This window comes from Ursus americanus, chromosome 7 (assembly GCF_024610735.1).
Source record: "Ursus americanus isolate L20-20 chromosome 7, mUrsAme1.1.p, whole genome shotgun sequence".
Taxonomy (NCBI): domain Eukaryota; kingdom Metazoa; phylum Chordata; class Mammalia; order Carnivora; family Ursidae; genus Ursus; species Ursus americanus.
The window spans coordinates 44,006,171-44,022,129 of NC_142133.1; the positions used below are offsets into that span (position 1 = coordinate 44,006,171).

The 15,959-nt window shown below is 37.2% G+C and overlaps 1 protein-coding gene across 1 annotated transcript in view; it reads left to right on the forward strand.

Moving 5' to 3' along the window:
• Nucleotides 1-15,959, forward strand: part of CTNNA2 (catenin alpha 2) — a 1,091,309-nt gene that overhangs the window by 984,071 nt on the left and 91,279 nt on the right. The window contains exon 13 of the mRNA XM_087863625.1: nucleotides 13,776-13,927. Coding sequence (XP_087719751.1) covers nucleotides 13,776-13,927 — 152 coding nt within the window. The remainder of the gene's footprint in view (nucleotides 1-13,775; nucleotides 13,928-15,959) is intronic.

Sequence of the window (15,959 nt, forward strand, 5' to 3'; positions counted from 1 at the left end):
AAATCAAATTAAACAATTTATGGAGACCAATGAGAATGAAAATACAACAGTCCAAAACCTATGGGATACTGCAAAGGCAGTCCTAAGGGGGAAATACATAGCCATCCAAGCCTCACTCAAAAGAATAGAAAAATCTAAAATTCAGTTTTTATATTCTCACCTCAAGAAGCTGGAACAGCAACAGAGGGACAGGCCTAATCCACGCACAAGGAAGCAGTTGACCAAAATTAAAGCTGAAATCAATCAAGCAGAAACCAGAAGTACAGTAGAGCAGATCAACAGGACTAGAAGCTGGTTCTTGGAGAGAATCAATAAAATTGACAGACCACTGGCAAGACTTATCCAAAAGAAAAGAGAAAGGACCCAGATTATTAAAATTATGAATGAAAAAGGAGAGGTCACGATGAACACCATTGAAATTGGAAGGATTATTAGAAATTTTTATCAACAGCTATATGCCAATAAACTAAGCAATCTGGAAGAGATGGAATCCTTCCTGGAAACCTATAAACTACCAAGATTGAAACAGGAAGAAATTGATTTCTTAAACAGGCCAATTAATTATGAAGAAATTGAGTCAGTGATAAACAACCTTCCAATTAACAAAACTCCAGGCCCGGACGGTTTTCCTGGGGAATTCTACCAAACATTCAAAGAAGAAATAATACCTATTCTCCTAAAGCTATTTCAAAAAATAGAAACAGAAGGAAAGCTACCAAACTCATTCTATGAGGCCAATATTACCTTGATCCCCAAACCAGGCAAAGACCCCCTCAAAAAGGAGAATTACAGACCGATTTCCCTAATGAATATGGACGCCAAAATCCTCAACAAGATACTTGCTAATAGAATCCAACAGTTCATTAAAAGGATTATCCACCACGATCAAGTGGGATTCATACCTGGGATGCAAGCGTGGTTCAATATTCGCAAATCAATCAGCGTGATACATCATATCAACAAGAAAAGACTCAAGAACCATATGATCCTCTCAATCGATGCCGAAAAAGCATTTGACAAAATACAGCATCCTTTCCTGATTAAAACCCTTCAGAGTATAGGAATAGAAGGTACATTTCTCAATCTCATAAAAGCCATCTATGAAAAGCCTACTGCAAATATTATTCTCAATGGGGAAAAGCTGGAAGCCTTTCCCTTAAGATCAGGAACACGACAAGGATGCCCACTCTCGCCACTATTATTCAACATAGTACTAGAAGTCCTTGCAACAGCAATCAGACAACAAAAAGGGATCAAAGGTATTCAAATCGGCAAAGAAGAAGTCAAAATGTCTCTCTTCGCAGATGACATGATACTCTATATGGAAAACCCAAAAGAAACCACTCCCAAACTATTAGAAGTTATAGAGCAATTCAGTAACGTGGCGGGATACAAAATCAATGCTCAGAAATCAGTTGCATTTCTGTACACGAATAACGAGAACGAAGAAAGAGAAATTAGGGAATCCATCCCATTTACAATAGCACCAAAAACCATATGTTACCTTGGAATTAACTTAACCAGAGACGTAAAGGACCTTTATTCTAGAAACTATAAATCACTCTTAAAAGACATTGAGGAAGACATAAAAAGATGGAAAGATATTCCATGCTCATGGATCGGAAGAATTAACATAGTTAAAATGTCCATGCTACCCAGAGCAATCTACACTTTCAATGCTATCCCAATCAAAATACTGAGAACGTTTTTCAAAGAACTGGAACAAATAGTCCTTAAATTTGTATGGAACCAGAAAAGACCCCGAATCTCCAAGGAACTGTTGAAAAGGAAAAACAAAGCTGGGGGCATCACAATGCCGGATTTCGAGCTGTACTACAAAGCTGTGATCACAAAGACAGCATGGTACTGGCACAAAAACAGACACATAGACCAATGGAACAGAATAGAGAGCCCAAAAATGGACCCTCAGCTCTTTGGGCAACTAATCTTTGATAAAGCAGGAAAAAACATCCGGTGGAAAAAAGACAGTCTCTTCAATAAATGGTGCTGGGAAAATTGGACAGCTACATGCAAAAGAATGAAACTTGACCACTCTCTCACACCATACACAAAAATAAACTCCAAATGGATGAAAGACCTCGATGTGAGACAGGAATCCATCAGAATTCTAGAGGAGAACATAGGCAGCAACCTCTACAACATCGGCCAAAGCAACCTTTTTCATGATACATCCCCAAAGGCAAGAGAAACAAAAGATAAAATGAATTTATGGGACTTCATCAAGATTAAAAGTTTCTGCACATCCAAGGAAACAGTCAGAAAAACTAAGAGGCAGCCCACGGAATGGGAGAAGATATTTGCAAATGACACTACAGATAAAGGACTGGTATCCAAGATCTACAAAGAACTTCTCAAACTCAATACACGAGAAACAAATAAACAAATCAAAAAATGGGCAGAAGATATGAACAGACACTTTTCCAATGGAGACATACAAATGGCTAACAGACACATGAAAAAATGTTCAAAATCATTAGCCATCAAGGAAATTCAAATCAAAACCACACTGAGATACCACCTTACGCCAGTTAGAATGGCAAAAATAGACAAGGCAAGAAACAACAATTGTTGGAGAGGATGTGGAGAAAGGGGATCCCTCCTACATTGTTGGTGGGAATGCAAGTTGGTACAGCCACTCTGGAAAGCAGTGTGGAGGTCCCTTAAAAAGTGAAAAATTGAGCTACCCTATGATCCAGCCATTGCACTACTGGGTGTTTACTCCAAAGATACAGACGTAGTGAAGAGAAGGGCCATATGCACCCCAATGTTCATAGCAGCAATGTCCACAATAGCTAAATCGTGGAAGGAGCCGAGATGCCCTTCAACAGATGACTGGATTAAGAAGTTGTGGTCCATATATACAATGGAATATTACTCAGCAATCAGAAAGAACGAGTTCTCAACATTTGCTACAACATGGACGGCACTGGAGGAGATAATGCTTAGTGAAATAAGTCAAGCAGAGAAAGACAACTATCATATGATTTCTCTCATCTATGGAACATAAGAACTAGAATGATCAGTAGGGGAAGAAAGGGATAAAGAAAGGGGGGGTAATCAGAAGGGGGAATGAAACATGAGAGACTATGGACTATGAGAAACAAACTGAGGGCTACAGAGGGGAGGGGGGTGGGGGAATGGGATAGACCGGTGATGGGTAGTAAGGAGGGCACATATTGCATGGTGCACTGGGTGTTATACACAACTAATGAATCATCGAGCCTTACATCGAAAACCGGGGATGTACTGTATGGTGACTAACATAATATAATAAAAAATCATTATTAAAAAAAAACACTGTATACTATCTTATTTTGGGTGTTGTACCTTTTTTAAAAATTACATGCTTAATGATCAAGGTCAGAATCTTAGCAATTATTTTATAACATCTTAATCCTTTAAAGCTCACTAACGCCAAATTTAACTGTAGTTATCAAGTTTGGTTTTCACAAACACTATAAGCTCAATAAGCATCATGTTCAAGTCTTTATTCATTCCTTAAGTTTCAGCATTCAATGTGTGCCATCCTTTTAACTTATAAACCATTTGTGATTATTTTTGAAATGCTTATTTTAAAATATAAGAACTTTCCAAGCAAGCATTTTCTTTCCCTAGGGAAAGGAACTTGTGTCTAGACAAGAGCAGATGGATGCTCCCTGATTCTCTTAGGGTAGTTATCATGAATGAAATTTAGAGGGTGTTTTTTTTTTTTTTTCCCTCCTCCTTCTAGGCAGTCCTTTTTCATCTTTCATCAAACAATTCAGCTCATGGGTTATGTATGGCCTTCTGGAACTCGAATTTGATTTTGATGTTTGAAATGTACATTATAATTTTCCAAACATGAATTTATGAAAATGGAAGCCTTTAGGAACTCCCACAGAAGGAACAGATGACTGACTCTGACGAAAGAAAGTCCAGGAATACACACAGGATGGGGGACAGAATACACATAGAATGGAAGAATTAGGACTAACCAGGGTGATGCTTATGGTTGTCTGGAGAGTAGAAACAGGTGACCAATAGTCACCAGGGAATAAGGAGCAGATTAAACTAGGCTACTTTTGTCTTTGCTTCTAGTTTCCAGTGTTCAACATCTTCTAACTTGATTATGAGTTATCAAGATAAAACATGTTAAAAGCTAGTAAGTGTATCACTGGTCTGGACAGGGTAAGATTTAAATTTAGAGAGTACTTGTATATTGCTACTATTCCCTGTACCTCATTTCGAAAGGCATTGAAGGATACTTCACTCAAAATTCAAATTCATTTAATCAACTAACATAAAATAGTGACATAAGTTTGAGATAGAAGAAAAACACTTTCACAAGAATATTAGATTCAGAGATTTTTTGGGGAAAAAATGAGGTAGAGAAGCTGGTTTTGATTTTTTTCCATTTATGAACTTTTTGATTAAGTCTCATAACTTTTAAAGATTCCCTTTCCTCATAGATCTGATGAAGTCATAATGGATACAATGTTTAACACTGGCCTCCTTGGCAATCAAGATAAAACAGAAAGTTCTAGGAGTGAGTGTATCAAATCTTATTCTTTTTTTTTTAATGGCACAAAAAATGTTTATTATCTATTAAGTGAATATAAAACAGATTATAAAACAGTATGATTTCAATGTAGTTATTAATGTTTGTTGATTTCTTTTTCTATACTAGGCACTGTATTAAGTGCATTTTTCTCAATTTTGCCCCATAATAGCCCTATGAAATGGGTAACATTGATGAAGTTGGGTGACTTTATTTTTTTATTTTTTTATATAATATTTTTTATTATATTATGTTAGTCACCATACAGTACATCCCTGGTTTCTGATGTAAAGTTCGATGATTCATTAGTTGCGTATAACACCCAGTGCACCATGCAATACGTGCCCTCCTTAATACCAATCACCAGCCTATCCCATTCCCCCACCTCCCCTCCTCTCTGAAACCCTCAGTTTGTTTCCCAGAGTCCATAGTCTCTCATGGCTCATTCCCCCTTCTGTTAAATCTTCTGTCAAATCTTATTCTGAGGGCAGATTTCATAGGAAATTCACTATTAAAATTGTAAAACCATCAGAAAGATGATGTCCTGCCAAGGAGAGAGAAGGGCATAGAAGAAGGGAAACTAAGTTTTCAAGATAAGTTGTACAAACTTCCCAATTAGAGATTTTAGCACTAATTTGAGTATTATTTTCAGTTTACTTTGCTCTCACAAAGCCCACTTTTTGGTGATGAATTAGTTAGTTGTACCTCTATTCAAAGGAGACCGGATGATTTTGCCTGTTTATAAATAAAGAAAAAGGTGTGTGTCTTTGTTGATACAGAGGCTCATAGTGTGAAGATGATAACGGTAAGAGCCGTTTACTATGAATCTTATGTGCCAGGTATGATGGTATCTTGCATATATTCCACTTTTTTTGTGCCTTGAAGGCAAGATCATACTTGTTTTATTTGTCACTTTATTCCCAGTGGCTAAGTACTGTCTATGTTTATATATAAAACTGTACAAAATTTGTTGACTGTATTATTTTAAAATCTTATATAAAACCTGAAGGGCAGCTATTATCCCTGTTTAAACTTGAGTAAACTGAGGCTCAAATTGGTTAACTTGTGAAAAATCAAATATCAAGATTCATTTATGCATCTTCTTGGACCCAATAAATATCCAGAAACCTAGACCAAGCATAGTTGCTGCAATTGAACAGAAATTTAATATGTCCTGCTATCTCTTTTTACTGGTATTTCTACTTCTGGCATAGCACACTTTATTAGCTAACTATTGCTATGTAAAAAATCACCCCAAGGCTTGTTGGATTAACATTATAAACATTTTACTATCTCATAGTTTCCATGGGCCAGGAGGCTGGGTACTGTTTAGCTGTGTGCAATTGCCTCCAGATCTCTCACAAGGATGCAGTCATCTTAAGGATCAATTGGTGAAAGAGCCATCTCTAAACTCACCCATGTGGTTGTTGGAAAGCCTCAGTTCCTCATTTGTTGTTGGACTTAGGGCCTCAATTCCTTACTGGCTATTGTATAGAGGTTTCTCTCTTACTTTCCATAGAGACTTTTCCATAGATCAATTGTCTATCATCAGAGTTAGCAAGTGAGAAAACAAACGGGAAGCAAAATGGGAAGCCAGCATCTTCTTGTAACCTAATCTCAGAAATGACATCCCATCCTCCTTGCTATATTTTATTGGTTAGAAGCAAGTCGCTAGTCTCAGCTCACGTTCAGAGTGAGAGGATCACACAGTAGCATAAATACCAAAAGAGGGATCGTTGGGGCCCATCTCAGAGACTATCCTATATACATATTTGCAAATGCATCAAGATGGAACAGACAATATGGGTGATGACTAGCATAATTATGGGTGATGACTAGCATAATTAGGATAGAATATTAGGACATGTAGACAGATCCCACCACTTGCTTATACAGTGGCTTCCAGAACACAAAAGTTCCACTGAATCGAGATAGAGCTATGCAGTATATGGCCAGGAGGGCAGGAGAATAGGACAGGAGACTAATGGAACCAAACAGTGGGGAAAGGAAGGCCAAGACTGGCTCAAGGTGATTGGAGAAGGGATTTGGAGCAGAGGACAGATCTGAGAAACTACAGAGAAACAAGATGAAGCTAGTATATAATTGAAAGATAACAATGTGCATGTCAAACACAAGAAAAAAGTTACCTCATTAGGGAAAATTCCATTTGACTTAGGCTCTGATATTCAAACATTAATCTCAGAATCTCAAGCTGTGTTGCCAGTAGTGACTAAGGTCGTAACCAGGATTAGTGAGAGGATACAAAATCAGAGTCAGAAGTGAAAGGTCTGGATAATGCAGGAAATCCTAGCCAAGTGCTTCAAGATTCTGGCCATTCTTGTATCTTAAAGGAAAGCATCTGTGTCTAGTAGTAGTATATGCTTCTATAAATACTTACAGAAATGAAATAGCGAGTATTCATGAGGTGCACATACAGATCTATTTGGCAAGCAGCTCAAAAAAAAAAAGATCCTAAGTTCAGATTTTTGAAAGATCCCTGTTTGGATGGGGAGAACCTAGAACATCCTCTAATAACTTAATTAATAATTAATAATTATGATATTCTTTACTAAAACTGGTATATAATGATGGCTGGCTTCTTTGGTTGTCGTTCATTATTTTTGAGTGGTGCCAAAGCTACAAAAGTATCAGCTTCAGTTTGCATTGGACCCTCCTCCTACAGTAAGTATGACTTGGAGCTTCAGACTCTGATGGTCTCCTCACTAAATGATCATGCTTCATGTATGTGCTGAACTGTCAAGGTACACCCAGAGCCTTTTAAATGCCAATAAGTCTTTTCTTTGGGCAAATTTGGGCCCCTAGTTGTTTAGATCTACTCTCCTATATACTCTCTTCTCCTCTTAACATCTAATTGGGCGCCACTTGAATAAAATCCCTTGATAAAAACCATTTTGGGGAAAGAATGTATTACCTACAGAAAGCAAATGAAGCAGTACTTTTCTGCTATAAGGGGATGCTGATATTGCCCCCACAGAGTTTCCCCAAAATAATACCTTCTGGCTCCAGTTATTCTGATCATATCTAATTCTCTAACTCCAACTGTTAAAATGGAGGCGTAATAACTATTTTTGATTGGTGGGACAATGGGACAGTATAATGTATTCCTCCACTGCAATTGGCCACAATTTCATCCCACTTTTGAGATTTTATTCTCTTTCTAGATTTTTTCAAATGTTCTCATTCTTATTTTTATTTTATGTTAATGCTTATTAGACTGGTTCTTTCTCTAAAGCAGATGATCCTTGTCCATTTTCTCTTCTCTTGGTACTGAAGTTTGTGCAAGGAACACACTCATGAGGTGTGTGGTTGACTACACCACTGCAATTGAGCAATCTATATTCATGCAGATATCCTAGTTTGGCCCTGGTGAGCTAGTCAAGGATACAGTAATGAATTTTTCTCCTTGCTCAGTGGTGATACTCCTACTCAAGCAGCCCTGAAAGGATTCTGAACTCAGGTTGCTGAAAGGTCCCTAGTGATCAAACCTAGAATGCCCACTAGTAACTTGGTTAATGATTCATGAAACTAATAAAATTATTGAACTAATATGAAATGATGGGCAGAAAGAGACTTGGTAAGTGAAATGTGGTATTGCTCATTTGGTCCCTGAAATACTGAATGACAAGGGAGTTCTCTTCTACACTCTATGCTTTCACTTCTCATCCTTCTCCCGCTTGGATAGATTACCTGTGCCAGAAGCATGATAAGGGCTTAAGATGCAAAGAAGACAAGAGCCGGTCTCTTTGTAAAAGTGACTCCTAATGTAAAACAGTTGACATATAGAAATGTCAAACAATTTTAATACATTATACTAAGCACTATAATGAGTACATGCATAATTAGGATGCTATAAAATTATAGAGAATTGACAACTTTGTGAATTAAGGAAGGTTTAACAATGGCAGTTTATTCTAAATAAGATACCAGAGATTGAGGAAGAATTCACCTGGGCCTAAGAGAAAGAGGTATATTGAAGTATGAGAATAAATTCATCATGGACATGGTGGTATGACATGGCATGTTTTCATGTCATCTTTGAAGACATTAAATAATTCAGTCTAATTGGAACATTTAAATATATGTAGGAATAGGTGGAGAGACATAGATAAAAAATAATGGCAGGTGTCTGGTGTTTGTGTTTGTATCTTGTAAAGATTTTAGAGTCCCTCTGTATTAAAGGGAATCATTGGAGTGTTTAAAGCTAGATGTGGAACTTTTAGATGTTTACTCAGGGGCAGTGGAGTTGGTTGGCCATTCATTTCCGCTACCTCCAGTTAACCTTGGATTTTGCTCTTAATGGTTGTCAGCAGTCCTATTTGCATCTTTAGTGCGACTTCTTGTTCATTTTACTGATTCACCCTGTGCTCTGAAACATCACCTCAGATGTCTCTCTGGAGGATTCAGTCTAGATCTTCCTTACCTCTGTTTTAGGATCTCAATAGACACTAGAATGAGGTGACCTTGATTTTTATAATGCATGCTGAACTCTGATTTCATTACTCCTGGAATGTCATCATTCTGTGGCCTACTGTGCACTTAGCATACAAAAGTATAACAAGAACTTACAAGTTTATTTCCAACTTTGATCACCCTTTCAGGATATAAGCTTTTAAGAGCAATTCAGTATTTCTGATAAATAACAGTAAAGTGGTATCTACATTTTTGGATGTAATTCAGAAATGAGAAGGAAACTTCTATTTATATAATCCTATATCAAAAACTCTGTTAATATATAATGTGTGAATCACAAAGGCAATGCTGTGTTCTGTCCTAATTAGTGGGAAGCAGAAGCAGCATCATATTTGAAGTAGTTTCAGACTTTTTCTATCTCAGTATTACTTTGGGGATATTTAATTATTCAGACATTACCAGAGGCATTAGAAGAATTCATACTTTAACATCTTAGGTTCTGTCAAGATGGATCATTGTTCTATGAGCTTTTGTTTTTCTGTCTTATCACTTTAAAAAACAAAACAGGATAAAACTAAAACAGGAAAGAGTACAGCAGCATGGAGAGCAAAGGTATATTGGTTAAAGAGTGCTAGCAGTTGACCAAGCCCTAAATAAATAAGTATTGAATGTGCTTAGGAGCAGAGCATGGAGAAGGATGTTCTTAAGGGTCAGACCCAGAGAAACACTGACTTAAGGTAACAGAAATGAATGTCTTCTCAGTTAAAGTAAATAAAATTGAATTAGTTCAAGTTGTGGGTTTTATCAAGTTGAGGAATATTGGAATATTAAGGATAAATTGAACTCTGAGCCCCCATTTGTACTGAGGATTCTGTACCTCCTCTCCCACCATTTTTCCCCTTTAGAAGGTTGATGTTATGTTCTGTTCCAAACTTTTTATTAAATAACTTTGTTTTTTCTGCCTCTCCTGACAATGCCACATCCACAACAGTGTTGTTCATATCAACATGTCACCCCCTCAGTCTCCCCAGAAAGATTCTGTACTCCATGTTGGAGCAAACAGAATGCCTTTCTCCAAACTTGGGGTTTCAGAGCCGTAGGCATTTTTAGGACCCAAGTACCCCTTGTGAAAGTGGTCCCTTTTTAGGTTTTCGCCTTCTTCTCTCTCCCTTGGCCACAGAATCAGACCTGGAAGCTGGTGGACAAAGATAACATGTCACCTTCTGCGTTCTCCTCTTCCTCAGCTCTCCTTCAGGGCAATCTTGCACAAACAGAACAAAGCCACACAACAAAACTGATCACCCTTTTATATTCCATCAAAGGTCTTTATGAAAATAGAGGTGTGTGCCCAAGAGCCAGGGTCCAGTGGGTGGGTACTAACTAACAACTTTTTTTTTTTTAAAGAGTCATTGATTGTTTGATTTGAGAGAGAGAGAGAGAGAGAGAGAGAGATAGGTGGTGAGGGGAGGGGGAAGAGGAGGAGAGAGAATCCCAAGCAGACTCCCCACTGAGCGTGGAGCCTGAAGGGGGACTCGATCTCACAACCCTGAGATCATGACCTGAGCCGAAATCAAGAGTGGGATGCTCAACTGGCTGAGCTCCCCCTGGGCATCCCTACCTAACTCAACTCTGCAGTGGGAAGTTATTAATTAAGGTCGAATATTAGACATTTGATCACAGTCATAATTTCTGAGTGACTTCCTCACATAATACTGTTGATCAAAGTGGTTTCTTTTATATTCTGGTCCAAAAGCTACAACTTTATTTTTTCAGAGCCTTATTCTGTAAAAAGTACAGCCATGAGGATAATGTGTTGATCTTTTAAATATTTGAATCATGAGAAGATTTAAAGTAAAGAAGGAATAGAGAGTAATATAACTGAGACCCTGCTTCTACTCTGAGGTGTAACAAATATTAACATTTTGCAATATCTGATTCACATTATTATTTTCTTAAGAATTAAGATATACTTGAAGCCTCCTTAAGACCTCTGCCTCATCCCGTGCCCCTCTTTCCCCCTCAAAGACAACCATTATACTTAAGGTGGTATACATCCTTTCAAAACATGTGTAATAAAATGTATATATGTTTAAATTATGCACAGTACTCGTTTGTGAATTTTTTAAATTTCTCACAAATGATATCTCTTTTCAGTTTGCTTTTCCCAGTCAACACTTTGACCTTAGGACTTACTCACTTGACTGTATTGTCTGTCTCCTGACTTCTATCCCGAAGTCCATTTTGTTCCGTCCTGATGTACTGCCTATGAACCTGGAGTGAACAGCTCCCTGTTTCCCCAACGTCCCACTTAGTGGACTCAACAGCCCTGGAATAGCACCTGATGGAAGGGATGCCTTAAAGCTCTTACTTTTATTCCTAGGTTTAATATAACTCTTCTTATTAACATTGGGATATTCAACCTAATAAGCAACAGCTATAACCCTAGAGACAAAAAGATGTTCCTATGACTCCAGTGTACTCAGCCCTCCTAACAGTACCTCTTTAGAGGTCAATATTTGGCCATGCCCTAAAAACAATCTCTCAGCTCACTGGTCAGAACTGGAAGGCTTCATTTTATTAGATTTTGTCAAAGTGTTCTCCAGAGTGATGTGTGCCAATTCGACTCCCATATACAGTAGAAGGGTTCCCTTTTTTCCACATGCTCAGTAAGATGGGTGTTATTAAGCTTTAGTTTGTTTGCCCATTCCAAGAGGTATGAAATGATCTCTCATTGTTTACACTGTAAGTTTTCCAATTATTAGTGAAGTAAAGCATCATGTATTTATCAATAATATGGGATTTAGCATTTTGTAAATTACCTGTTCTAATCCTTGGTCTATTTTTCTGTTTTTCACCTTTCATTTGTAGGAATAGTTATTTTATGTACATGTAGGACTACTAATTTTCAATGAAACAATAGGGACAAAACTTCAGACCGCTAACTGCTACTGATGGTACCATACAAATTTGTAATATTGTTGATGGTCATGATGGCAGCTTAGACATCAAATAGAATGAAATTAATATTCAGAATTTTCAGTTTAGGAAGGGAAGGGAATTTGTAATTTCATTTAAGAAAGATACTCATGGAAAATGACAAATACATGTAGCAATATTTTCATGCCTAGGGAGGTCAGTTTCAATGATCTAGATTATTTAGTCGTGCAAAACAGTTTATTGCCAACACAAATGAATAGCAGGAATGGCCTTAGTTTAATGTGGTGGTTTTTAGAAGTATATTTTTGTTTGATTTTTGCAGCAGTACAATTCAATGTCCACCAAATTCCTTTTATGTAAAAGTATTTCAAAGGCACAAATGAAAAATTCAAATGGTATAGAGAACCAATCCTAGTAATTCACTCACAGAAGGGAATTCACCCCATGCATGCTTTGGTTTTGATCATTTCTATTGAAAGAATGGCTACTCTGTTTTCCCGTAACCCTCTTCTCTCTCTCTCTCTCTCTCTCTCTTTTTTAATATACTTTTTAATGTTGGACTTTTCCTAGTAGAAATACATTTTTCTAGGAAGGTTTTATCTTGAATACTTTGACCCTAGACGGTAAAGTAATTTAGCAGAGTTTCTCACACTAGGGATTAAAATGGATGTTTAAGTATCCACAGAGGATGAAAATGAGTATAAAGATGAATCAGGCATGAAAGTTCAGAAATGGAAAATAGATGAATGATGTTTCTATTTTATTGTCCTTGTAAATAAAATGAATTGTGCTTTTGGCTTGCATTTGCCATATGAATTGATTGTTACAAGATAAAACCTGAAAAAATTGAATTATAATTTTCAAGAATCAGTGAATCAGCATTTTTTAAGTAGCCAGTGGAAGTGTTCCAGACATTCCCCTGAATTTACTTTCCACAAACCTCCTCTATGTATGTAGGTGTCTTTATGTTTTAAGAAAGAGGTACTAACATTTTAGGAATTTATATGTGTATCTTCTTTCACATCAAAGTGGTCTTGGTAAAATGAAACAAAACTGAATTCAGCTTTGAGCCTACTGGTCTCTAACCCTAGGCTTTGTGCTGGAGCACCCTGGGATTCCCTCTCCCTTCTTGTAAGGTCCTTCTATGAGCCTCTCTCCATTGCCATCCCCCTACCTCCAATCTCAAGTCCTGTCTCAACAGAAGTGGAATACTTTGGATCACTTCATTCACAAGTTACTATGAAGTCATAGAGGTTAAGATCTATTACTCATTACGTATGACTTTAGCATGTGATATTAGTTAAATATTTACCAAGGCTTTTTGTGGGCCAAATACCATCCAATAAATGTGTATGCATTATTTCATTGAAACTTATGATAGGATCTTTTTTTAATGACTTTTTCTTTTTAAAGATTTTTGTTTGAGAGAGTGAGAGCACGAACAGGAGCGGTGTGTGGATCTTTTATTTTATAGACAAAGAAGCAGCTTTAAAAGGAGTTAAGAAAACTTGGCTAAGGTTTTCATAGCTAGTAATAGCAGAAATGAAATTCAACTCAGGTTAGAATAACACAAAATACGTATGCATATGCACTATACCACACAATCCTGAGCAGGTTTCAAAAACTTGCCGTTGCATACCACCACCATTCATGGAGTAATGGTTTACTTCCTCTGCTGAAAGTAAATGGTACAAAGACCACTGAAGATCCACCCCAAACTGGACAGGTAGGCACACAGCTCCACTGAGCTGTTGGAATACGTGCAGCATGCCGCCTTCCCCAAGGGCTGGAACAGGGAGCATGAAAGAAAGGTCGCCTAATCCATTGTTTCTCACTTTGTTTAATGCAGTGATGCCACGCTTTGCCGAGCAAGTAGAGGTTGCTATTGAAGCCCTGAGTGCCAACGTCCCTCAACCATTCGAAGAGAATGAGTTCATTGATGCCTCTCGCCTGGTGTATGATGGTGTTCGAGACATCAGAAAAGCTGTGCTGATGATCAGGGTATGTAAGGCCTCTCTAGTTTGGAGCTGATCAGAGCTTCTGGAACGGACCCCAAATAATTTACTTTTGTTCTTTTAATTAGTTAGCTTGTTACACTGTTTGGCTCATCATTTAGTCAGATAAGGGGAACTGTTTATTCATACAAAAGGGACAAGTGATCCCAACAAGCCTAGATTCACACTGAATAACCTGAAGAGTGATGCTCTGCCTATTTCTTGCATGAATTGTTGTCTCAATTTGATACTAACTTCCGGGTGCCCCTGCTATTATCCATGTGCTCTTCTGGCTAACATTATTTTCCCATCAGGATCAGAAAGCCATGAGATGGAAGGAAAGGAAGAGTACCCAGCTTAGTAGCATTACTACTACTACTGCTACTATTACTACTACTAATAATAATAATAACGATAATAATGATCTGATACATAGTTACATTATCTTTATAACAAATAATTACAATCTTATAAATAAGGCTGTATAACTTTGCAGCAAACCTCTTTCCATCACTCACCCTACTATCTTCCCATCCTCAGTCTTCTGTTGTCAGCTGTGAGCCTTCCAAATGATTGTCCAAGTGATTATATAGAGACATATGCTAGAAAAACGTATAATGCAGTAGGTTTTAAAACTCAACATAAGTATCATTTGCAACTTGATTTGTTCACCCACAACATACCTTCATTTATTTATATTAAGACACATAGCTTCCCCGGTTCCATTTAACTGCTACATAATATTTCTTTGTAAGATGAGATTTTTTTTTCTTTTCTTACCAGTTTGGCATGGTTTTCAAATAATTTTATTACCCATAGAACTCTTTTTTAAAGTAAACTTAAATATTCAAAGGAATAATTGATGACACAAATACGTTTGTGTCTATTACGACTGAAGCAGAGATAGGGCTTTTGCAGTGACAATTATAAGAACATGAGAACATGTTGTCTGATAGCAATATAATGTGAGCCACAATCGTAATTTCAAATTTTATAGTAGACACATTGGAAAAAAAACAGGTGAAACTATTTTTAATAATACATTTAACTTAGATGTATTCAAAATGTTGGCATTTTTGAAATGTGGCATTAGCTACTTTTAAAGTTCCCAATAGTTCATTGTAGCTTATGTCTACCATATTGGATGAGATAGCACTGGAGTGCATCCCCACCTTCATCCTCCACAGTTGTCTCCGAGGCTGCTCAGTAAAACCACGAAATATCTGCTGACTGCATTCTGAAAAACTTCCTCTCAGGGTGACCATGGAACATCTAAACCAATATACCCTCAAATACAGCAAAACAATAATAACCAAATAATATCTGTCATATTTTATTCTCTCTGGACAATATATATGTAGTCCTTTGAGTATTTCATCTATGGCATTAATTCTCCCCCGAATCTTGGTATCTTTGAGGTCATTAAATTCATGAGTGATCCTCTTCGACTGTGGTATCCAGAGTGCAACATGATGCTTCCATGGTGATCTGAGCAGGTGGAGTAGAGTATGACCAGGAAGAGTCTCTCTTCCCTCTTTGTTGGTATCCATGCTTCCCCTGAAACATTACTAAACTCCTTCACTTGGGAGCGCAAAAAGCATCTTCGAATTTTCTTGTCTTTAAATTGAGCTTGATTGTTTTCTCGTTAAATATGTCTGTCTTTCATCATAATTTCATGATCAATTCACAGTGTTCAGATCATTGCATAAGTAATATCAGACGATTCTCATTATACTTAAAATGTGGAGGTGATATTTGGAATTTGGAGGCTATCAGATGTATTTCCTGTTCTTCTAACTTGCCCATTTTAGATCTGTCAAACTCTGGCCACCTTGCAAGACTTGGCTGAAACCTTCAGATTTTCTCCATCAAAAATATTGACCCTCTCCTTTAACTATGTGTAACTGTTTCTACTTATGATAGTATTTATTACATTATTCCCTTTTGTGTCTATTACCTTCTTTAGACTGAAATTTTGGAAAGCAAAGGCTGTGTTTTTATTTTCCCTTCACTGTGGTGCATTGTCTGGCACAGTGGTT